The sequence below is a fragment of the Plectropomus leopardus genome, chromosome 10 (genome assembly GCF_008729295.1).
Source record: "Plectropomus leopardus isolate mb chromosome 10, YSFRI_Pleo_2.0, whole genome shotgun sequence".
Classification (NCBI taxonomy): domain Eukaryota; kingdom Metazoa; phylum Chordata; class Actinopteri; order Perciformes; family Serranidae; genus Plectropomus; species Plectropomus leopardus.
In genome coordinates this window covers 13,071,963-13,098,542 of record NC_056472.1, presented here as the reverse complement: position 1 = coordinate 13,098,542, position 26,580 = coordinate 13,071,963, and the positions used below count along the sequence as shown (strand labels likewise).

Here is a 26,580-nt window from a genome sequence, read left to right as displayed (position 1 = left end):
CAACAGATTTTTAGAGTTTCTCCCATTGCCAGATAATTTCATATGAAGAAATGTTACTGCACGACAAAACTAGACTTACCACCTTATGGTTGTATGCCTCTGCAAATCACTTAAGTTTGACTTACAGTTTACATCAACGTCTGTCCAGACACATTTACAAAAATGACTGTAGAAAATGCCTCAAATATGGATGTTGCTGCAAAGACACTACAAATTTGGAAACATGGATGCTTCACAAAATTCCCCACAGTGGTACAAATGATCTATACAATCTGTACACTTTCAAAGTGGACACCCAAGATAAGTGTCACTGAGTCAGCATCTGACCAACCTTAACCATTTTGGATATAAAATGTCATCATTTTACATTTTGTCCTGTCAGACATTTGTGTAAAATTCTGTCATGACTGACATGAGTTATAGCCAAAAACATGTTTTGCAAGGTCACAGTCATCTGTGCCGAATCTGAAGAACTTCCCTCAAGGTGTTGTTAAGATATTGCATTCACTAGAATGAGATGGACCAGGTCACTGACCTTGAGATTTGACCTTTTACCACCATTATCTGATCAGTTCATCATTGAATGCGAATGTTTGTGCAAAATTTCAAGGAATTTTCCTCAAGGTGTTTTTGAGATATCGTGTTCACGAGAATGGGAGTCAATAACACATGCATTATGTCAAACAACCACACAAATGGCCATGTCAGTGAAAGGTAGCACTTCAAAAGTAGTTTTTTAACAGCAGCATCTCACAGATTTGATCGGTTTAGCCGGGAACTTTGACTGCTTTGGATATAAATGCTGATCACATTATTGCGTTATTTACAAAGTAGAATAAATGGAGTACAAGCAATATATGAAGGAGAAGGTAAAAAGGGCAGATCTCTTGGGAAGGCACCATGCAGGACATGAACTTTTTCATCCAGTTTGAAGCTGCTTTGGTTTTCATTCTGAGAGCCAGTCTGAAACGTAGAGTACGCACTGATAAATTATTTGTGTCCTACAAAGAACCACCGTGGTTTAACACACAGATAAGTGTTTTTCTCTACTCTGTTATTTATGCTGTCGTAAACTGAGCCAGCCCTCTAATCTCCCTCCGTTGATTCATCCATTCAGCCTGTCCGTATTACACATTATTTGCTCTGATATAAAAACAATTTCCTCAGGTGAGTGTGTGTGTGCAGCATGTGTTTGTGTGTATGTGTGTGTGTGTGTTTACCTTGCTGAAGGCCAGACAGTCTTTATCCTGGTCTTTATCTTTGACCTCAAAGTCGTACAGCGCTTTGCCCTGGGGTGGTGTTTGGCTCAGGGGACGTAGCAACTGGATGTAACTGGCGGGCAGGAAACCATGGCAACCATTGAGCTCACCGTGGTACCAGTTGTCATCCACCTTGCGTCGCAGGATGATGATGTCACCCTTGGAAAACTGGAGATCGCCTGGTTCTTTTCCTTCGTAGGAGTAGAGGGCTTTACCGCAAGGCAGCGCTGGTATATTCTGAAAAAACAAATTACAAACATACACTTATCATACAAAGCAAGTATTTAACAGGAACCAAAACAAGACAGTCAAAATGTGATTATGTTCCTTATGATGGTGGGGAGCGACAAGTTGTTCCATTTCAATTTTGTTGTACTTGTGCAATGAAAATAAAGACATATTCTATTCTATTATATAGTGCAACTTCTTTTTTATCTGACCTAAAGTGACAGTGAGATTTCGGGCTGAATTTAGATTAGTCTGATTTAACTAAAATACAAGAAGTAATGTCTTTAAAGCTGTAGTTTGTTACTTTTATATAAATATGTTTTTTTTTTTTTTTAAGTAACTGCCTCGTCTAGTGCTTCTATTGGCATTTGCCAGAATTTACCGCTACAGAACAAATAAATAAATAAAAAGAAAAATGTACTGTAAGTGTCTTTCTTTTCAGGCCTCTTAACCCCTTGAAACCTGAATCAATATCAGTCTTGTACTCATTTAGACGCCTTTCACAAGCTATGTGACCCCTTGAAACCGGAGAGAATTTGTTTGATTTCTTTTTTGAAAACATGGGGGCGAAAAGGCATCAACTAATTGGGCAACAAATGTCATACAAACCGCAAGAAATGAAAAAAGGTGAAAAGAAAACTACCATAAAATATGTCATAATAAAGCAGGGTGGGTTATTCGAAAATTATCAAAAAATTAGGGAAAATGTCCAGAAAACTATATTTATAATTCTGACAATTTGATAATATATCAAATAAATATATTTTCATATGTACCTTTTCTAGGCCACTTTATTACTTTTTTTGTAACTTTTTGACTATGTCTATTTTTTTATTTTTTATTTTTTTCAGATTTTTGGGCCATGTCTTGTTTAGTTGCTTGTTGCCCAGTGTTTTTGATAGAAATAAAACCAATTTGCTCAGGTTTTAAAGGACATGAAAAACATCATTTTCATATTTGCAGTAAGACCGTAACCTGTGGCTCAAATCCACCATAACAAGCTTGATTAGGGGTCACAAAACAAGCCAAAAAGGTTAGGAACCGCTCAGTCAGCACGCTCACACCATGCTGTTTCAGACTCTCATGTTTTTTTTCCTAAGCTTCAACTTGTTTCCTCTGGGCAGAGCAGATGAGCAGAATACCTGCCAGTTATCTTACCCTATACCAGAAAACAGAGTCTCAGTGAGAATAAGATGTTCTTCTGTTGTGCACCCCCACATAGTGATTAACATAAAAGGTTAGGTGACAGGTGTATTTCTACATAAAAAATCTTGCACAGAGGAGCATTAAGAGCATTTTGAAGCCTCTGCAGAGGATTAAAAGCATTGCTGTCAAGTATTGGTGCCACTGTGTTGAAATGTTGCCAGATAACTGCACCTCGCAAACCTTGGGGTTGACAATTTCCCTGAATTTACTGCAGTTTCATTATATTCCTCCTATTAAGGAGCTGTAAAGTGTTCCCTTTGTGCTATGTCTGGAACAAATCAGTTTCAAGTCTGTTATGTCACAATAAAAAATATGTTGTAATGGTTTATTTGCATTGTTCTCTTTATTTTTCATTCTTTCACGTTTGTGGTGCCTCAGATTAGAGAGAAGGTACAAATGAGGCCGTGACTCCTGCAGTGATCGGTAAATTAATTTGGAGAAGAGGGAGAAAGAAAAAGCCTGGGGCAAACCAGTTTTGAAGAAAACTCAAAACAACGGAAAATCCAATATGTTGCAAACTGTTGGCCCTGGAGACAAATTTGTAGAGCATGGATAGTTGGGTATGTGCTCCAAGTTTCATTTTATTCCCCCCAGCAGTATGTGAGATATGACTGGTTATTAAAATGTTTGCCAGGTAATTGCTGCTCCCACCTTGGGCCAAACACAGTAATTTTGAAAATGCCAGAGCAGCGTGATGCATCACTCTCTGGAGTTTCATCAAAATCGGGTCTGCGGTGTCTCACATGTTGAGGACAGACACACACTGACCCATTTAACCTGCACAACACTTTTGCATGATGTGTAGAAAATGAAGTTGCACTGAACTTAATTCATGTTAAAGCTCTATTAACAACAAAAGGTGCAGTAATGTTACATTTTCAGTTAAACCTTCATCAAACTCCTCCCTGAAAACCTGAGGGACTATAACTAGGCACAACATAAACTACCTAACATTAAGCCCAAGCCTGGAGCTCTTTTTTAATACAGAGCACATATGGAATATCCTCCCACTAAATATCAAGAGTCAGTATCCAGAGGGGTTTTAAAGGTCAGGGTCAGGCTCATCTTTGGGGTAAGATGACCAATTAAAATATGACTGGCAGGCCATGGGCGTTTTGTTGTGGTCTTGTTGTCGCAAATATGCTTTTGTGCTTTTTTGTGAAAGTTTTTGGACATAGACTGTGGAATAAAAGGAGGATACAAATTCAGGGTTTGAAGTTTATTTCTGTTGCTTTTTCATGTGAGGGCCCTTGTCTGGTTTCTAGGCATTCTTTATGTGACTGCCTGCCCTGTTTCTATTATATCAGGAGCTCTTTACACAAAGCAGTCTCTGGCCTATTTTAAGTGGGTTTAGCTGTGTTTAAAAAATCTGTGTGCACATGCTAATTTTGGTGGAAAAGGGGTAATAGAGTCTAATTCTGTAGAAAAACACTGTATATTACCAAAGGGAAAAAAACAGATGCCTTTCTGTTGCAGAACACCTTCATAACAACAATAATAATATAACAAATTGCTTGTTGAATCTTTTTTTAAATGAAGAAATTATTTCCAATCTTTTATTGAAAGAACTGAACACAAAAAACACCAATCTAAAAAGGATGATAGCTGTATTTGCCCGGTTATAAAAAAACAATGCATTGTGCAGCCCTAAACCTGAATCAGAGTTTAGGCAGACGTTAGCAGCTCTGTCCTGGTTTTCATTGGATTTAGGGAAGTTTACACTCAAGCAGTGTGTCATGCTAAAAATGAAAGCTTGACAGGCGTAGCAACAGTAACTGAGGGGGCATCAATTAAGAGCTAAACTGGATCAAGTTCATCCTATTAAGTGTAATGCAATGTTGAGTTTTCTAATAAAAGGTCCAAAGCTGCAAGCTAATATAGTTTTAAACCTGCAGGTGACACAAAAGCTACATTTTTATACAACAACTGACACACCGACATTCATCATCACACCTAAATTCACATTCCCCACCACAGGTGCGCGCGCGCACACACACACACACACACACACACACACACAACGACAAACACTGCGGCGTTTAGCGCACACTTAATATACTGAACATGTTCTTGAAGGAGACAGGTATTTAAAGGGAGTTTATCTTAAAGACGATCCAGGTAAACAAACAACAGCATGTAACAGAAGAATGCATGAAAGAAAAGCAACTTCTTTTCTTCCCAGAGAAGGTGTTTACAATAACACTATACACACACACACACACACACACACACTTTTTTTTTTTTTTTTTAAAGACTCACTTACATTCTCCCCAGACGCTAAGCTGAAGAGAACAGCCCCGGGCTCCTCTGCCTGACTGTGCTGAGATCAGTGGTGACGCAATGTAAGGAAACAGACACACACTTACACACACAAACAACAAAAAAACACAGTACTAATGCTGCTGTGACTACTATCAATGCTACGATCAACTGCTACCATTATTACAGCTACTGCCACCTGAAAGTACGCTGCAGATTACCACTACATGACCAAAAGTCTGTGGTTTAGTCGCTGCCAAGTGGTGCACTTCAGCAGTGATGTCACAACAATTAACAGTTAACAATAAAAGCTAACAAGCTCACAATTATCCATAAACTAACGCAAACCCATTAAAGACTCGCAAATATTGACTATGAGCAGGACAAAGGTTTTATCGTCTTTACCGGCTCTAACTTCTCCCTCACACAAGCAGATCAGTGCTCTCTCATCAGTGGTCTTTCCTCAGACTACTTCCTGACACACTTGAGAGAAGTCAAGCTTATGTATGTGTCTTAAATAGAGAGACTTTTTCTTTTTTAAATCTTTTTGACATCTGGCTAGAATTAAGCAATATTACATGAGAGGTGTGCTTCACATTTGTGTGATGAGGTCAAGACCAAAGTGCTCTTGTCATTGGTAAAGCTTAGAAATCATCATGCTTTAATTCAATGTTCAGTAAACAGTAATACGACAGACTATCATGGGTATCTGTTTGATAATTTGCTCACAAAATATTCTTCTCATCCTCTTCCACCTATTCATCAAAATTAAATCTGACTTACAAAATAAAATTGACAATAAAACAATCCATTTTGTAGCAGTTTTGTTGCCTTCTTCATTTCACTCCAGCTTTGGCAATTACAATGTTGCCATGGCAAATGGCAGCATAGTAATGTTTTTAGTGATGACGAAGGTGTGAAATTTTACAATTCTTACATACTTACACTTACGTTAAAGCATTACTGATGTACAGAGTGTCCAGTGTTTGCATACAGTGTTCTTTCAACAGAATAAGTATGCAATTCATATTACATTATTTTCATACTGAGGTTTTGGACATACTAAACAATCTCACATACTGTTTTAACTTACTACTTAGCATGTTAATATGAAGACACGTAAAAATACACAGTAATATGTAAACAGGTGTGTCCAGATACTTTTGGCTATATAGTATACAGTGTATAATAAATATATTCTTGTATTCTTACATAAAACTATACATTATATACATGAAGACAACATTTTAATGTTAACACATTTATATTAAAGGCTTATTTGGCAGCTAGTTGAGACTGAGTGCAACGCTGTGTGTGTGTGTGTGTGTGTGTCAGAGAGAGAGAGAGAGAGAGAAAGCCTGCAACATTAAAAAAAATAAATTAGAAGGAAAAACAGAGGTAGTGGTGTAGAGAATAAGAAAATATGAGCAGAGGAGAGGTAGTGAGACAGGAGAGAAGTAAGTTTGTGACTGTATGGTCTTGCGGTCCATCCCTGTGTCATAAAAATTATGTTTATATACTTGGATATGTTATTCCAGTTACATTGTGGTGAGAAATGTAACTGCTGCTTGGATTATGTTCACAGGCACCATTTTTGGTGAGTGAAGAAAGTGCTACATTTTTGTACCACACAGAGGTGGATGGGAGGGTTTTGGGACGGATAGCTGCTTGTCTTTCCTCTCACTTTTATCCCACCCTTTGTTGCTCTTCCCCTCAGCCAACAGACTGGGGTGACCTCCTCGAGGCTGCTGGAGGGCCTCATCAGGTAACTGCTGGGTTTGCCGCTCAACGTCGAGGGGAGGAGGTCACTGAGCTCTCGCTGCCGAGAGGCATCAGCTAAAACTAGGGGCAGACTGCTGTCTCTCTCCTCACTGAGCCTGGGGCGGGAGGGTCAAGCTGCATGAACGAGGCCTGTATTTTTTAAAAGGAAAGGATCCCACCTGAATCTAAACAATGGAGCAATTCTGTTGTTTGATGTTATTCCTGAGGATACAAAGAGATGTGTCATTCAAAGCATCTGAAATACACCACAATGTCACTGCAAACAAGTTCTCATCTAACTCTCATTTCTTTTTACAACAGGAGAAAAAAACACATCCACTGGTATTTCTCCTCACTCAAACATTCACGTACAAGTACTTCATGACAATCGTTAGATGCCTTCAGCTTTCAAGCTGCAGATGGAAACATTCTTCTTTCAGGTTAAAATGTGAATTATTCCTACATCAGATACACTGTCACCTCAGCAGCATGTCGGCTTTTTAGATAAAGTATAACAAGACACTATTAGACCTTGAATTTTCAGACTTTTTTCAGACTTCAAAGATGTGTTAGATTTGAAGAATTCACCCTTCCACTTTCTTTTCTCTTCACCCTCAGTCTTTTCTATTTGTTCTCTTTTATTCAAGCAGCTGAGCTACTTGAGTGACTGCAGCACTGTTGGTGCTTTGCTTGGTGTCTTTATGGCATTTTAAAAGGCTTTTTAACACGTGCACTTTGCTCCATAAACATTCTGGCAAGTTTACAGTACGTGTTGACATCATGTTCAAAAAGGACCCGGAGTCACTGTAAAATGGTTGATGCTTGAATGGATGGTTCAGAGGGACTATCCCAAGCTCTATGCTGCTGTAATCGGTTGTTTTCGCTGAGGCAGCTGATGACGTAACATGTGAGGCAGTGCAGGAGTGTTGCCTTTAAACACAGACATGAAGCTTTTCTCCCACTATCACAAGTCCAAAGCTCCACATCCAGGGGTATGTGGACACTGGAAGAGAGCTGACAGAGGACCCTTAGCTGTGGCACGGACCCCGTTGACCTCCCGCCCTCGCTCTGGTTCTCTGGCAGAGGAGCAGACTACAGCCTGGGTTAGTGGGGCCTGCTGGAGACTGCTTAGGGGCTGTGGGAAAGAGCCAGGTGGCTGAGAGTTAATCCAGGGCCCGGGGAGCATGCTTGAGGCTCCACATCCAGTGGTGCATGAACACTGGAGGACAACCGACAGATTCGGCCGTGGGCACAGACCCAGCAAAGCTACTGCCCTCTCTCTGGTTCCCCAAAATGCTTTGAGGAGCCTGTCTCTCCTCTCAGCTGCTTTGACTGCTTCTCAAGTCCCGGTAAAGCATCCAGCTTGCTCTGCGGGCCCTGGCTTGACTTTTAGCCACCTGGCTCTTTTCTGTAGCCCCTGAGTATCCTTCAACAAGCCCCACTGACCCTGACTGTGCTCTGCTGCTCTGCCAGACAACCAGAGGGAGGGCGATAGGTCACACCAACAGCCGAGGGCCCGCTGTCTTTCCTCTGCATCCACACACCCCTGAATGTGAAGCTGAGGACATTTTCATTATTACGACGGTTTTGTGCCGGTGCTCTTTAAATGTTTGCTCACTATAATTGGATGAGCATCATTTTACACTCCAGCCATCTGGGCCATCCATTCTAGCACCAACCCTATACAATCTTTTTTTTTTTTTTTCAAAATTTGCCAGGTAAGATTTCTGTAACTCTTCTTTTATTCCTAAAAAGAAGAGTTATTGTCCCATCACCCAATGCAGGTAAAATGCTACGTGGGGCTGGTAAATCTAGCAGCTCACTTGCCTGATCCAGCAATTGGCAAAAAATTATTAAACATGTTTTTTTTTCCAGTGCTGATAATAAAAAGAGCTAAGGAGTGAGCCATCTTTACTTCTCATCCTCATATAGCGTTACACATGCGCAGTACCAATCAGGCACTGGAAACAGGATTTAGTTTGGTGGTGTGAGAGGACGTGCATAAAACATCAACTATGCATTACACAGTATGCCACAAGTTTAAAAGTACTGCAAGTATAAAGGTCATTTTTAAAGGCACAGCAAATTCCCGAAAAATGTCACTGGAGAGCCATAACAAGAGCTGACAGCACTTTGCTTGCATGGCAGCTTAAGGGCTGCTGAAAACCCCTCTACTGGGGCTTTGCCCTAGTTTTTACTGTTATTTGATAACCACTGATAGAAAATACTATTTGTATAGCCTCGGGCAAAAACTGTCTTTTTATCCAAAAAGATTTCTGAAAGAAAAATATAAAAAAATAAAAAAAAACATTTAAGTTGAACCCTGAATATTAACTCTTGCAAAAGCAAGGCTGAAATGTTCTACACATGTAAACATCTGAGTATATATTTATAAAATCATATATTGTATAAATATAGTTATGCATTTTGTGCCATCTTCTTTAGGGATGCACAATATTGCAGCCTTTGCTGATGTATAACAACTAATATGCGATATACCGGCATATCCACTTTTTCCCCATTGTAGTGTTCATGGAGTCTCTTCTGCCGTGGTTTTAATATCATATTATGCATACTCTTATCACGATGGCCCACCAGCAGATGGAGATATAAAAATACAATACTTTTCACTGTTATATCAATTCATTGTACAAAATAAGAAAAATACTACGGAGTTGTGTTTTGTGTGTGGTCACTTTGTCAACTGAAATAATTCAACAAAAATATCGTCTTGTCGGCAAAAATCAGCATGTTGGCCAATAACCAATATTTCATTTTAAAGCCAACTGTGGTCGATACCAGTGACATACTGATATCATTGTGTATCCCTAGTCTTCTTAAAACAGCAGTGTAATGCATTCAATATTTAATAGGAATTTAATACACAGGGAAATAATTTCCTTTAAACAGACCATTATATAAATGACAGACTGTTGATAAACCAATTCCAGCTGCAATCTTGTAGAAGAAAATATCTTTTAAACTTTCTTGTCCTTGATATTTTTCTTTCTATTGCAGAGCAGGGTAAACAAAATCTTCTTGGAAATTGACAATTGCTTCTACACACACAACACAATCAAAGTCTTCAGCTTTTATCTCACTTTGTGCTGCATGACAATCCAGAAAAAATGCTTTACAGAAATCAACAGCATGCGAGTTTATTCGGCATTAAAATGAAAACCAAACCTTATCTAGTATATGTCTTAATGTTATCTGTGGTGCCCTCTGTCAGGCTGTGTCAAACAGGCAACGTAATTCTATGGTAAATTAATGATGAAATTGAGGAGACAATTAATCCTTGCATTGTGCAGACACAGATTTGATATCTAGCTGAGGTGCTGAGGCAATAATCAGCCATTTGCCTGCAAGTTTTAAGTTCATCACTGAAGCAGGCTGTGAGATAACACTCTTCTTTGTTGGTGTCATTACTTTCAAACTCACCAAAGTCCTCCCACTATGCTGCCACCACAGTGAGAAGACAAATGAATCTAACCAAAGCAGTCATTTCATGTGTGAAACTAGTGGAACTGTGTGAGCGGCAAAAACCAAGCCAGACTTATTGTATCCTTCATGTGTGAAGTGTTGAACCTTACAGAGGCACCATATTATCATCCACTAAACTAAAACACACGAGTCCCTCCATCAACCACTACTGAGAGTCCCATCTGTTCAAGTTTCTCAGTGTGTGTGTGTGTGTGTGTGTGTGTGTGGTTGTGTGTGTGTGTGCTGTAGCCATAAGGTACAGGGAGGTGACTTGTCCAACATGGGACTGACTGCTCCATTCAACACAGCCCCGATGACACACACAAACACACACACACGCGCAAACACAAACACACACACACCCAAGCGTTGACCATGTGTGGCTGATGGATCGATGAACTGGTTGCTGTGGACGTTTTAGAATGACTGGGTGAACACCTGAGTGAACTGATTCCAAAAAAAGGATACTTTTTGAATACCCTGAGAAATATGAAGAGGTTTTTCTACCAAATCTTGTCTTTTTCATATATTTCATCCTGCATGTTAACTACGGGAAGCCACAGAAGAACTTTGATAAGATAAAAAGCACTGTACACCTGACCAAGCGTTCAATACCAACCTTAAGTACATTTTTCATTTCTGACACTAAATTAATTCATTATTAAATGGGTCCAACATGAAATTCAGAGTGTTTGAATTGTCGTGACACGGTTCTCGACACAGAGATGTCTGAATTGGTGGCTAGTAGTTAATGGTGCTAACTCCATAAACGGCACTTAACAACGTCAATAATGCTGACAGAGCGAACTGTGTTAATCTGGGAAACCAGACAGAAGGAGCTATGCTTCAGTGACGACGACGTCCCGGCATCAGCAGTTATGAGTGCAGAGCAAAGCAGCGACAATGAGTTAGCCAGCTTATCTCTAGCTCACACACAGGTATGATTTCATTTTCTATTCAGGATGCCATCACTCCCCTATATGTTTACATATGAAATAATAGTTCACAGCAATAATGGTCTGAAGGTCACAAACGGAGCCCTTTATTTTTATATCTTTAAGTTGACATTATGCTTGCACACTGATGGCACAACCATCATTTATCAAGGACCTCTGTCTACAATCGTATCAGCACTGAAGCAGAAATAAAAAAGTATTAACAGTATAGTCTCACCTTTTATTATATCTTGAGCTACAAGACTGCCACTTGCATTGCCACACTGTTCTCCCAAACATCCTCTCCTTATCTTAAACACCAGCACCTTTAAGGTTTCTCACTTATCTTTGTACAATTAATGAGTGTGTGTGAGATGTTATTAACAAACTGTGAGATGTCTGTCATTTAAGGTGGAAGCATTTAGCACAGGTGTTTTTCTTACGCTTAGACAAAAGTGTTAAAGACACGGTACACCACAATGACTTAATATCTGACAATATCTGAATTTCCTTCTTAAAAAACAAAGATATTGAATTTATCAAGATTATGATTTAAAATGCAGAAATTTCAGTGCATAAATGCAAACACATATACTCAAAGTGCTAGATAATAAAGTGCTTACGTAGTATTATAAAGTGCTGTGCGATAAAGTGCAGTAGAGATATCAGTTGTCATGTATGTCCTTATCAAATATCCACTATGAGCCAGAGGAGACTCTGACATTTATCTAAAGATCTTCCTCTGGATGTCAGCCAGTATGTGTCTTACCACCATGTCGCTGTCTATCACAGTCTGATTTACTGTTATGGTATGACTGTTCATACAGGTCTAAATGAGATCTGAGCTCATATGTTTTTTTTTATGAACAAGTATCAAAATAAGACAGTTCAGGCACATAAGCATAGTTGAAAATGTAAAAAAACAAAAACAAAACCTCATTGCCTGTTTATAAAAAGACATTACTGATTTGTAATGCTAAATATAGTAATAAGGTTAAAAACATACAGTTTATATTATATATACACCATTTATATTAGATTTCATATTATTTATATCATATTTTTGACTTAATTTGTCATTTATTACTTTCATATGTAAAAGGTAAGGTGGTCTTAAGATCCTGACATCAATTGTCTCTGTCTTCACCTACATACCAGAGTAAAATTCTTGCTGCGGAAAAATCACTTTCACTCTCATGGCTATTTTCCCCACATTTTCCTTGTATGTTGTCATTGGAAAATAGAGTTAACATATAACATTTTCAGAGTTTTCGTTAGAGTAAAATGTGACAATTTGAGGAAATAAGAGTTTGATGTCGTAGAATTTAGTAATGCATGTGTGAGAGCGTCCCCGCTTTGTAGCCGTAGCCAAACTGAGTGTCACCACCATTTTCTGCCAACTGTGAACTCAAATACACACATATTGTGGTATATTTTGCACTGTTATTTGCATAATATGTTCTCATGCAGTTTAGCTTAGCATATTTTGTTTATTGATAAAGTAGGATTTAAATACTGTGCATTTTGTAACTGAAAAGGGGTGTGTGTGCTCTCTGTTTTTTTTTGTAAATTGTTTAATTGTATTTTTGTGAAAGGATTAGGGTAAGGTTCTTGCTGAGAAAACATCACTTTCACTCTCGCAATTATCATTCCCCCTTTTCAGAGATGCAACACACACACTCACACACTTTCATAATAGGATTAGAGTCTGTATGCCACACACTCACACTCACGCTGGGCTTATTAAATCAATAATTAACAGCCACCCTCAGCTGTGTGTACGTGAGCCTGCTGGAACAATACGCTGAAACATGCACCACTCTTATCCTTGTCGATCTACTGTGACACCACTTACTTTGTATATTCATCTTCTATATTTTCAGAGCAAACAAGAAAACCAAGAAGAGTACATTTGTATTACTGGTGCTGACATTCAAACGGATGTCACGAGTGCTGGTGCAGAATAAGTTCCTTGAGGCCAATACTGACACCATTTCAGACTAAACGGTTTACATTTTTTTTATAGGAAAGCCTCTAATACACACAGTTCAGACTCTGACCGTTCAAAACTGAAGCAGTTTTTCAAGTAGTTTGGGTGATATATTGACACTGTGCTGAAAAGGGTGAGGTGAAAAACAGATTATTGTTTTTATAAAAAGTCAAAATGTCAAAAACACTCACACAGATGAGTGCAAAAAAGTGAAATGTGATGCAAAAAGTTCCCCACACTCCCCCTTTATAGTCCGTTTGTTTTTGTATCACCACTACAGTCAGATGAAAGCCACTTTAAGATACTGAATTAACAAACTGAAATTCCAAAACTAGCCAAAACAATGTTTTATACTATTTAATATAAGCCACTTCCTGTCTAATAGAAGGTAGCGGGTATGAAGTAGACTCATTTCTTTTGAATGAAGCAGTTACATTTTAAACAGCATTTTACAGTGAACAGCGGCCGACCCTCTCTTGTGTCAATATTTTAATTTTTTTAATTCCACAGAAGATATATAAATATTTTTTTTCTGTTGCTAAATGCCATGTCATCTTCAGCAGAGTGAAGCATAAAACTTAATCTCCATATTTAGGTTCTCTTGAGGATTCTTTCAAATAATAAGTCTCCGTCTGAATAAATTAACCTCAATAAGTGTATGTATATTTAATAATAAAGCTTTGTGGTTAACAGAGATATTAAGTTAACTTGACAACACCCTCCTCAGCTGAGACAATTACTGGTGCTGCACTGCACTTTGGGGAGAGTTAATAATGTCACCCGGGAGAGCCGCAATCTTTTTGCAGCGACTGCATTTCCCCTGTGGACACCACTTTAGAGACAAAAGCTGTGATGCATAGATTGCATTTAACTTACATTACTTTAGAGACAATATTTCAAAGTCATACTCCATAATATGTTAATACGTGTCTTCCACAGTAAGAAATAATTACTGTACATAACAACTAGAGCTACAATGACGAATCAATTCGACTATTCAAGTATTAACTAATTTATACAATAATTACATTATCAGTTTGGGTAAATATCTTCAAAATTGTCTGATTGCAGCCTCTTAAATGTGAACATTTTCTGGTGTCTTTAGTTCTCTGTGATAGTAAAGTAAACATCATCGGGTTGTGGACAAAACAAGACATTTGGGGACACCATGTTGGGCTTTAGGAAACAGTGATCAACATATTTCTCCTTAAAACTACTGTATGTACCTGTACATGGCTGACATGAGGACACATGATGCTCATATCATAAGTGGAAAACAAAAAAAGTCTCTTTGTTAAAACTCACCCTCTAGACCAGATTGGTTGACAGCTTATTTAGATATTAAGATGGATTACATGTCTGCACTTCCTCCCATTGCACAAAAATGAAGCCAGACGCAAAGGCAAACAGCACCATTTATCGTGCTCACAACTGACACACAGCTGTCAATCATGACGTCACAGCCTCTTTTTATAGCATCAAAGTATTACTGCAGCCAAACATATCAGAAAAATTAACACTTATGCAAGGTTCCCACAGGCATGAAAAACCTGGAAACATTTCATAATCATGTTTTCCAGGCCTGGAAAAGTCATGGAATAAGTAAAAATAACTGAAAGTTTGACCAAGTCATAGCATTTTAACCCTTTGAAACCTGAGCAAACTGGTTTAGTTTCTTTCAAAAATGGAAAGAAGACAACTTAAAGGAAGAATTTATCCAAAATAAATTGCAACATATAAGTAAAAACAGAAGAAAGCACAAAAAAGGAAAGTAAAAAACAATAACAAACAAGGAAATCGGAACAAGCAGGTTTTTTGGGTTTTTTTTTTTTTAAATGATGTCAATTCCATGTTCTGCTTATTGTCATTTAAGAGAAAGGCTATGAACTCTGACACGGTCACTGTAACGCATAAGAGAGCCGTTCCATCAAACATACAACCAGCAGATATGAACAATGACCACTAGAATCTCCTACAAGCATTTTCCTTGACCTCCACTCATTTCCACACAGCACCTGACATCCCGTTGCCTTCAGGCAGTGTCACTCTAACTCCTCCAAAGGTCACAACAGCAAGTGTCAGCACCCGAGGTTACAGTCATAAAAGACAGAGATTCACAGATTCTCACAGGCAGTTTGAGCATTAAAAAGTGAAATCTGCTTATATTAAAGCTGCTTTATAAACAGCCTGCACACTGACCTATTACAACAATACATGGTTAATAAAACGGCTGCTGTGAACACAGATAAGTATATAAATCTATTTATATGTGTAAATCTATTTATTTGTGTGGAAGAATGGAGAACACTGTGAATCAAAAGGAGAAACTTCATGGAGTGTGAAATGGAGGTGGCTGCTGTTGAAGTTGAGGCTATATTGGACGAGATTGAGGCTTTATTGCTTGGTGGCCATAACAGTGGTGTGACCAATAAGAGAAAATTTGTTGAGTGGCAGCACATCCCAGTCGCAGTAAATACTCATGACTCAGAGACCATACCCTTTCTTTTGTCCTTTGTCTGTCTCTTTGTATTTAGTCTCTTTATCTCTGCTGAGTCATTTTTTATTTATTTATATTCTCTTGATATTCTTAAAAACAATTTGCAAAAAAACGGAATAGTTGAGAGATTCTGGAAATCTGGATGATGCAGTTTTCAAATTAAAACGGACAGTGTGAAGCGTGATGCTTTACATTGGCAGGCTGTGCTGTGGTTTCCTCTGGTGGGGTCTGGAGTCACTGGAGCTTCCTGCCCTTAACAAGCGTCTCACTTCCATAACTGGAAACTGCATCATCGGTGGTGTCACTCCTCAGAGGGAAGGAGTCACAGAACTGATGGTGGATGACACTGCTGCAGTGAACCAGAAAAACGGGCTGTTCTTTGGGTGTGAAGCGTGCACCATATTGCACATACAGCATTTATTGTTTCCTACATAGCTTCTTAATCACACATTTGCTGTGTTTTCTTAAAACTGTCAGGAGAATTTTAAGCCAACTTTTGAAAAATCACAAAAACAGAAGTGCACATTAAGCAAATTTTCATCAGCTGGTTTAAAATGAATAAACTCAGCAGGGCATAGCGCAATTTCATCAGAAGCTGGTTTAAGCTATGTAAAGAAAGAATGTAAAGAAAACAAGTCAACTAAGTTATCTATGAAAGAAAAAAAAAGAGATAAGTCTTCAAGAATCTTTTTCAATTTTTTCAATATTTTTTCAATACATACATACATACATACATACATACACACACACACACACACATATGGCCGTTGGGTGTGAAGCGTGCACCATATTGCACATACAGCATTTATTGTTTCCTACATAGCTTCTTAATCACACATTTGCTGTGTTTTCTTAAAACTGTCAGGAGAATTTTAAGCCAACTTTTGAAAAATCACAAAAACAGAAGTGCACATTAAGCAAATTTTCATCAGCTGGTTTAAAATGAATAAACTCAGCAGGGCATAGCGCAATTTCATCAGTCCAATCTTGCCGTTTCCATACAGCTTTTCTAATAAGAAAATTAAAACACAACTATTTTTTTAAGCCTTGGATGTGATTCCAAGAAGATACTTTACTATAAGAACGTTTCGATTATCTCTCTGTTTTGCCAACATAAAGGTTTCTATTGAATCAGCCCATCTGCTTACACAAACCACGTAATTGCTTAAGTTTCACTTGTGTTTTGCAAGCTGACATAATTTTAGGCATCAATTCTACAGAGAGCTGAAGTGAAAGCGGATCTTCCGGATTCTGTACCAGAGGCAAGAAAATCTCATTAAAAACTTCACTACCACTGTAGTGCCATAAATAAAAATGAAAGTATGAGTAAAATATGTGGTCTTGTGTTTGGAGTGTGGCACAGGGCAAGTTACTCAAATGTTAAACTAGCAGATGGACAAAGAACCTCAGTGATTCTCAGGAAAATGCCATTTTATACTTTACACAAAAAGGAGCCCAATATATATATATAACTTTCACAGAGCTGACGTCTCCGAGGCTCCATCATCTGTCTACACAGATATCACACACTAACACAGCAGTTCATTAGTATGTAGATTTTTTTTTTTTTTTTTAACAAAAGTCAAACAAAAAAACAACTAAACTAATATAAATCTAGAATTCTCATTCTCATTCCCGAATCTTCAAATACTGCTGCATTGTCAGTGATGTTGGCGGCAGCCACAGACATAAAAATGCACCTTTTGTGGCGGTATTTTACGAACCAGGCACTGTCAGTTTGTAATACCACCAGCAACTATGTCATAAAAAGAGCTATAAAGTCCCTTTAGGGCGGGATGAAAGGTGGATGATCCCAACTTACTCCGGACTTTCAACTGGGAGCCTGCTGTTTGCTTCCCGTGTGAACGTTTTTTTAAACCTAACCATGTGCTTTTATTGCAATGGAACAGATTAGTTTAAACTGTCTTTTTGTCAAAAGTCTTTTGAAAAAGCAGAGACTGTGCATGTGACAAGTGAAAGTTGACATGCCGTCCTGAGAATGTCAACAACGGACAGTACGTATTGCGCCAAATGTAGACTCAAAAGTCCACTGACAAAGCATCAATATTTGACAATTTGGGATTGGAAAGTGCTGCAGCACCACACACCTGTAAAGAGGTGTTAAGAAGAGTATTGTCTTGACATTCTTATTATTTTCAATAACAGCATTAAAAAAAAGTTGAATACTATTTAAATACATAAAACAGCAGGGGAAATTTTAATTCCAATACACTACATGGGTATTACAGTAATGTGTGTACTCTCTGTTGAGAACGGAGACTCAAGTTTTGAGGTTTCACTTCAAAGCCAACATTTACATACGGTGTAGAGGAGCTTCAGGTTAAGTGAGGTTTGAAGGAAATTGAAGGAATTAAAGAGACTAAATGGTCTTGTTTGGAGTACTGGAACACGTTCTGTATCCTGGATTCACTCATCTGTCAACTCTATTGCTCAGCAACACTAACATTCCCACGGCAACCCAGCGCGCGCATGTGTGTGTGTGTGTGTGTGTGTGTGTGTGTGTGTGTGTGTGTGTGTGTGTGTTTGTGTGTGTGTGTGTGTGAAGAATGGTAGATAGGACAGGATGTTCCACTCTGCTCATATCCCCATCCATTTTTCCAGCACCAAACCATTTTCTGTCCCCTGTAGTCCATCTATTCACCTCCACACAGACACACACACACACTCTCTCTCTCTTTAACTGTGATTACTCTGCTTGCTCTTCTCTTGCTCACCCGTCCTTGGAGGGGCACTGGGCCATTACAACTTTTTTCCTCGAGGAGAGCGTGTGTTTGTGAGAGAGTTTGTGTATGTGTGTGTGGTAATAGCATAGTAAATCTGCAGAGGTCTTTTTCAACTCTGCTGTGAGAGCAGCATTCGATCTTGCTGTGCTGTTTTATTGGAGCAGACACTCAAGTACAAGACAAACACGCACTCACTCACTCTCTCTCTCACACACACACACACACACACACACACACATTCATGCAGATAGAAAGGTATTACCTGTATGTTAGGATGGTGATAATGTGGTGACATTTTACTGAATAATTTAAGTAAAAATGTAAAAAAAGATCAGACACGCACATGTCAAAGCTGCTGTGGTAGTGTCAGTAAATAATACTAAGCTGTTTTTCATCTGAACATACAAAATATAAAACGACAAATTATGCCGTACTCATGCAAAATCAGCGTATCCACATACATGCCTGTCTACACATACACACACACACACACGCACACACACTCAACACTGTCTGGCAGTAATTCAGTGCACTATTGATTCACTTTCCATCTATAATTCATGATACAACACACACCTCAGGTGGAGACACATACACACAAACACATGCACACTCACACACACAGACACGCGTGCACGCACGCACACACGCACGCACGCACGCACACACACACGTGCGCGCATTGACACAGTTTCTGAGAAGTAGGAAGACGAGAAACACAACACCAATCACCATGTATAAACTTAGACACACACACACTGGTACGCGCATACACAAGTCTAGCCGGCAGCTACCAGGAGTTCATTCATCTCAACCTTGTCTTCACCTCTCCATCACTCCCTCGTTCCTCCTCCACCATGTCTCCTCTCTGTCTTCACTCTCTCAGCACATCACTCCAACTTAGGTAGGGTGCCACCCCCCCCCCCCCCCCCCCCCCCACCCACCCTTCCTTCCTTTTCTTAATCTAAAGGAAAGCTCTTGTAGTGTCCAAAATAACAACAGGTTCATCTGCTGAGAAGGCGCACGGTAAAATATCACATAAATCTGACTTTTAGATGTTGATATTTAAAGACGGACTCATCCTCTGGAGATAAAACCAATTTTTTTGCAATTTACCCATAAGTTACAGAGATAACTCTGGAGCAAACAGATGGCAGATGTAAACCAACTTCAGCTTTTCCTCTAGCAGTAACTATCAAATATAATATAGTAGGAAAGAAACTGAAAAAAAGTAAGATATTTAATAAAGGTCTGACCAAAATACTGTGTTAAGCAACTTGACATAATGCCTAAATGCACTTTTAGTTATGGCTACTACTGTAAAAAAAAGGTATACTATGCAGGAATTGTCAGCTACTGTTTGTAAACAGTATTGCCAGTGAAGGTAAGAGACAAAGACAGATTTGTTTGCTTGGTGTTTTGTCTCACTATATTTGCATATTTTTGGCACTTCGTTCTAGATTGCTCTTGGATGTGCGCTTCTTGGTGGTCGAGCACCAGGTTGTTACCATATTAAAAGGTCACACTCACCTGCGTGCTTTGCCCAGAAACATCCCAAACATGGGAATGTGGGGAAAAAAAACCGATACAGCACTGTATTGCAATATTTCTGTGTTATACTATAAAATTATACTTTTGGTAGTTTCCTAGAAAAAAAACAGAATTGCTTTTTCAGTCCACCAGATACATTTTGCTGCAATAAAATGAATGAAGTTAGATGTTAAGTCTTCAAACTTTATCTTTTTAGACAAAACGGATGTTGATGAAGTTCCCCTTTGGGAACATAATTTGGAATTTAAAAAAAAGAAAAAAGTCATAACATACTGCAGTGTATTTAATGGCAACATGCAGCATATCGCAAAACATTTAAAACTGATCATATGGTATCACAACTTTTTTTATTGTAAAGTAGGTCCTGATGACTCCCACCATCAGAGGATAGAGTCTCTGCAGATATACATCGCCACACTTCTGCTGGGTCATAAGTGATGATTGATGGGGATTACAACTGTATAAGTGTGTACATTGTTTTTAGGAAAACACCATTAATTAGTTACTTTAGTTACTTAAGCAGGGATTACTTTCTACTTCAGAGCCACAGTCAACAACAGCATATCTGCTATTCTTTAAAAATCACACCCAGTTTGACACACACACTTTTTTTAGTACCAGTGTTTGTTTCATTGAAATTACTGGCTTAGTGAAGCAGCGTGAACACTGAACACAGAAATCAGAGTAGATCATGTGTGTGTTGTTGCTCTTGCTCACAGTTGGGAAGTTTCAGTGAGGGCCAGCTTCATTTATTCATATGTGATGATGTGTATGTTATATATACTGCGGTAGTGTTGGATTACATGAACAACATGCAAATGTATTATGATACTTCCTCTTGTAAATTCTAAACCTCAGCAATGAGTATTAACCCTCTATGGTACACATATGGTACACATAATGGTGCCAGTAAGTCCTCTTAAAATAGAATAAGTTAGTTGGTGAGATCTTTATTTTGAAAATGCCAAATAAAATAGGAGAACAAAATAAAATAGAAAATGGTAGAAAATGGTAGGGTAGGTTTCTATTTAAGGACGGCTTCTTTTAATGTGCAGTGTTACTTCAGTTGTGAATCAAATCCTCCCCAGATTGTGAAATGACAGAAAAAGATGTCTACAGACCATTTTTATGGAGAGTTGGAGTTGAACTGTGCGAGGAAGGCCCTGAAAAAGGGACTCAACATGGCCTCCAGAAAGTCATGCTACAATATAAACTGTGCTATTGGTTTCTTTAGGGCCCCGGCCCTAAGTATTGCAACATAGTTGAGGATGTATTGTGTGAGTATATAAAGCCAAAAATTGGTGTATTACCTTGAGGCAACACGGTACCATAGAGGGTTAAAGCTTGTGGGTACTGAAGGTCAGTCCTCTTATTCAAATGCATGACACAAAATCAGATCTGCACTCACAACGCCGTTCATAGGAACGTGCAAGTCTATTATGATCATTACTACACTGTAATAATTACTATACTAATCCTATTAATACCTCCTGTATCCCTGGGCTCCCACAGGAATAATTTTATTTTAAAAATGTATTAAAGCCCTCCATTATGTGAAAGGACACCAAGTAGCAAATAAGTAGATACAAAACAAACAGCTGCCAGAAAGAAAAAATACACACTGATCGGGTTGATAAATAGTAACTACACAAGCCATCGAAGGATAACCTCTTGTTACATATGGAGACAACTGAAACCTGTCGCCAAAGGATAAATTGAAAATGTCGCACTGATCTTTAAATTTTGCTGAGCAACACTCTTTAAATTTGTCGCACGCCTGACCATAAATCAGTCTTTACACTGTAATTTGCAACATTATACCGTACAGCAGGCCTATCGCTCCTATACTGTGTATACACTGCAGTGTTCATCTAATTCAAATTTACAAAAATCCTTTTCATGGATACACACAAGTCTAGCAAATTACAGATTGGCACATAGCCTAAATATTACATAACAGGGTAGTTTTGAGTTTTGAAAACGCGCATATGATACTACAAAAGAACCATGAAGGAACACAGAATAACTGCGGCACCCCCAGAGAGCTGAAACAACCTGTCAAACTGAATTATAATTGTTCATGCACATGCACACACGCAAACACAGCTATCTTTAATCTGCCCTTAGACGTTTGTACAATGTCATATAAACTTTCATCTTCACATTGAATATTCTTTGTGAGTATCATTCATGATGTACTTTCATGACTTCACGTCAGGCTCCCTGCATCGAGGGTATTTGACTGAGTGAGCGATGGAGAAAATGACAATGACAGAAAGAGAGAAACAGGGTGCAAGATGGGAAGGAGTAACGACAGCAAGCTTCAGTACAGAAAGCTCAGGGATCGCATGCATATTCATAAGACTCATTTCCATCTGAGCTGTGAGAAGATGCGTGGCTATGTAAAAAAATAAAAATACACATTCAGCAGAGCTTGTTAAATATGCAAGCTGTTCAGTGCCAGTGGAGTTGTGAAAAGGATGGATGTCTTACCTGATTGAGTATCCAAGGTGTCAAAGCAGGAGGCATCAAGGACGACAGGGAGGAAGAACAGAAGAGGAGTATTAATATCACTATTTACTGACAAAATTAATCCCTTATAAGTCCTAAAATTGAATGTGACGTATAAAGTATTAACTGTAATAAGGAGCTGGTTTTTACAACTGCATAATCAAACACATAATACTGTAACTGCATACATTACAAGAACTGAAAAAAAACTGCTTGTAATATTAAGTTCCACACTTAGAGAACGCTTGTAGACAATTATACAGAGAGATAATATTCAATATCTGATAATGACACGATTACATCATTAAACAAATCCGGCAGCTGACTAAATGACGCAATAATCAGCATGAAACATGTCATGCCACCTGATGGGTTATCGTCGGGCTTATCTTCATCTGATATGCAGTTACACGTAATGATTTACATTAACTCATTTGCATTTTATGTGAAACAACAATTGTAATCTGGATGAATCTTTATGCTCTCAGGTGTCTCTTCCGAACAGAGACTACCTGATTCGATAGCGTGACAGTTGTGACATAATGATGACACAGATGAAATAATCATGTTAGAATTACACATTGCTTATGGCATCATTGCGACCTACATACTGAAGGAAGCGTCAAATACAAATAAGTCAAAAAATGTTACTGCAACAATGAGTGCCAAATTTGCACCATATACAAATTGTATATATCAAAATAGTATCATAGTATCCTGGAAAAACATCTAATTATTTTCCATTGTACATATTTCCCCAACAGCGCCGTCAAAAATGTTTATATTTACAGTAACTGTCAGGCTGTTAGTGTATTTGGTGACAGTTACTTGAGAAGTTATTGAGCATAAACAAATGCAAAAAAAAAAAAACCATTCTGTTCATACAGTATATGCTCACAGCACACTAACTGTTTATATTTGAATAATGTCTCCAACTCAGTTACAGCCCTGCTTTTGGGACCTCAGAGGCTGAATAGATTTGTTGTTTTAATGTTTGATATTTTCCATCTTTGTGCTGATATCATACTGTTACAAACTTTTGCTTGCACTTGTGTGAATGTTGTGTTTATAACTTAAATCTGCAGCTTGATGCCTTTTGGATGTCCTCTCACATCCAAATGCTGCTTTGTTCTAATGTTCATGTTGTGACAAGCACTGCTCAGAATACACTTCATCAAATACAGTTTTTTACAAGCATCGAAAAACACTTAAAAATTAGGCAATAGACTTCTTTCTCATTGCCAGTAGACCAGATCCATGTGCAACAAGTATGCCCATCTGTTTTGTTTGTTTGTTTGTCTGTTTTGGAGGGACGTCAGTGAAAATGTTATGGCAGTTGTTATGCTTCTTTTTTTTTTTTTAGTATTTACTTATTAGGTCTTTCTCTCAAACTTGGTGCCAACTAAATTATAAACATTAATCAAGCACTGCTTGGACAGCGATGGAAGGTACTTAGCGGTGGCCCGTCATAGAGTGCTGCAGGAATTACATTTTTTTTTTTTTTGTAGGCCAACATGGAAGTTGTCAAGAATCATAAAGGTTTTTTGAATTGGATTTTATTATTGCAGAAAATAAGCTCTGTGGCAAAACAAAACAATCAAACAAACAAACAAACAAACAAAAAAACATTTATGATGCTTACAAATTTTTGTTCAAAAAGATAATCTTAATATGGAACAACGCATCCATGATTTCTGAAACTGATATGCAACTGTTCTAAGTAAAAAGCTAATGTTAGGCTATAAACAAACTACACTACAGTCTCTTAAGCTTGTGTTAACCATAGACTTTTTTCAGGCATCTAACCAAAAAAAAAAAAAAAAAAAACTACTGACTAAGACAAGGGAGGAGTGCAAAAATGCTAACTCATTTCTGGTTTCTAGGACTCATTCTCGGAGCATCGCATTGTATCTAACGGGGCTTCAGAGAAAGTGAAGGCAAAAATGGGGATGGGAGGTTAAAAATAAGCTGCTGATTATGCCTGATAGTCCCTTTAAAACAAGACACTTGGGGCAGTGGTAAACTCAGACAATCACATTTCATTTATTTGTTCTTCCACCTCTTGTCCCTGACATGTCGCCTTGTCCTCTCTGCTGCTGCCAAACTCTGACAGTTCAACACAACAGTGTTCAGTTCTCAGGGTCAGAGGTGTGGCAGGAAACCTTGTTAGCCTCCTCTGTCATTACCATCGAGGGCTCCAACTGTGCTTTCATGAGGCCTCACTTTTCTGAAACCTCTTGCTGCGATTTAAGTAACCGCAGCCCACATACTGCCAGTGCATGAGAACTGACTCAATTATTCACAGCTAGAAACTTTAAAGGCATGAGTTTCTGAAGGCCTATACTACAGGACTCAAGGTCTCTAGATTTCTAACAAGGTGAATTCGGCACTTGTGAAAGAGTAATAGAGAAGAAACAGCTATAAGGAGAGAGAGCGAAAGAGATGCAGGGGGCAGGTGAAGTTGCTAAGGGTGACAGGTTGTCATGGATGTGCCCTTTCCATTGGTCCCCTCCCCTCCTTAGACCCCTGTTACTGTGGCGACAGGGGGCCTTGAGTGACAGATGGTTGCTGAGGCGTGTCGGCGGTTGTTAAGAGCAATAAATGTGTCAATCACAGTCACAGATATAAAGAGCTTAAAGGATTCGGTTTTCTCTCGCTCTCTCTGTGCATTGGCACCACGTTCAGGGACACATCTACAGATCGGTAACCAGAGACAACCTATGCATTGCATGTTTGAAAGCACCCAGTGTGAGTAATGTCGGTAAACGGTTCACTATTTACCGGTAACAGTCGCACTGCGCTGCTCTCGCTGCTCTCGCGTCCACGTATTATAGTAAAGTCGGTCCGTGCGTCCACCATGGATCTATTACAAATCTGGACACAGCCTGGCGTCCACTACATGATGTATTATAAGGAAGTCCACTAGTCTGCTTTTGCTACTGCCGGTTTAAACCCTGCGGCTGCTCTGATTGGTCGCCCTAGTCTCGCGATATTCTTCGCACGAGATCAGACAGGTAAAGGCCGATTTCGCTGTAATACATCCATGGTAAAGGCACATAGTGACTATTTGTGACTTTGACCTGGGTTACAGTATACACATGACCAAAAGAAACAGTGAGTTTAAGGCTAGAATATGGACCTAAATACATTAAATAATACTCTCCAGCTTTTGAGAAACTAAAAAAAGAAAAATCACATGCTCTGCAAAAGGGATTCATTAGAGGGTATTTGTGTCCCTTGCAAGTTTCATATAATAACTCGTTTCATAAGAAGTTGTCTCATGTGCAACCTTTCTTACTCAGTGCATGCTGGGTTGGCTCCAGCACCCTGCAACCCTAAACATGATCTGCATAAATAATGAATAATTTAGCAACTGAGCACTAATTACACTTTTGTTTAATTCTTCCTGTCGAGAGGCAAGCGCTCCGTTAAACAGCAACAACATGAGCTGCTGCTTTTTTTCAGTATTTTGAAATAATAACAGAATGAGATATTCTTTTAAATATTTTTTGTATTTGGTTCTTTTGCTTCTGAGAGACGGCATCCACCATAAACAAATGTGTTTTCAAAGAATGGAAAGTAAACACATTTACTGATGATCAAGTTAAAATTAAGAAGTATTCATCAAATGTACATTAGATACTGTTACAATTCTTCAAATGAGCTTAGAAAATTATTTTTGTGGATTATTAATGTAAGTTGTTACTGGGTATCTTTATGTTTTCGAGTTGTCCGTCTGCCCGTCTGTCCCATTCTTGTGAGCATAATATTTCAAGAACACCTTGAGGGAATTTTTTCAAACTTGCCACAAATGTCCACTTGAACTCAAGGATGAAATGATTAGAATTAGGTCAAGGCCACTATGACCTCACAAAACATGTTTTTTGCCATGACTCAATAATTTCTATGCTATTTATGACAACATTTCAGACAAATGTGTAATAGGATAAAATGAAGTGATGATATAACATATCCAAAAGGTCAAAGTTCAACTTCTCTGTGCAAAAACACTTTCTGGGCCATTACTCAGCGTCAAAACAGAAGGGGAGACATTTGATCAGAAACTGAATTGGTGACACTAATCTTGGATGTCCACCTTGTCCACTTTGCAGAGTTTATAGATCTTATGTGCTACCAGTTTGAAGATATGCGTGAA

General features: G+C 38.6%; 1 protein-coding gene across 2 annotated transcripts in view; it reads right to left on the bottom strand.

The window, feature by feature from the left end:
• The window catches only part of LOC121949146 (E3 ubiquitin-protein ligase SH3RF3-like), a 123,872-nt gene that overhangs the window by 45,396 nt on the left and 51,896 nt on the right, over window positions 1-26,580 (bottom strand). For both annotated transcript variants that reach the window (XM_042494762.1, XM_042494763.1), the window contains exon 2: window positions 1,221-1,496. In XM_042494762.1, the coding sequence (XP_042350696.1) occupies window positions 1,221-1,496 (276 nt within the window). The remainder of the gene's footprint in view (window positions 1-1,220; window positions 1,497-26,580) is intronic.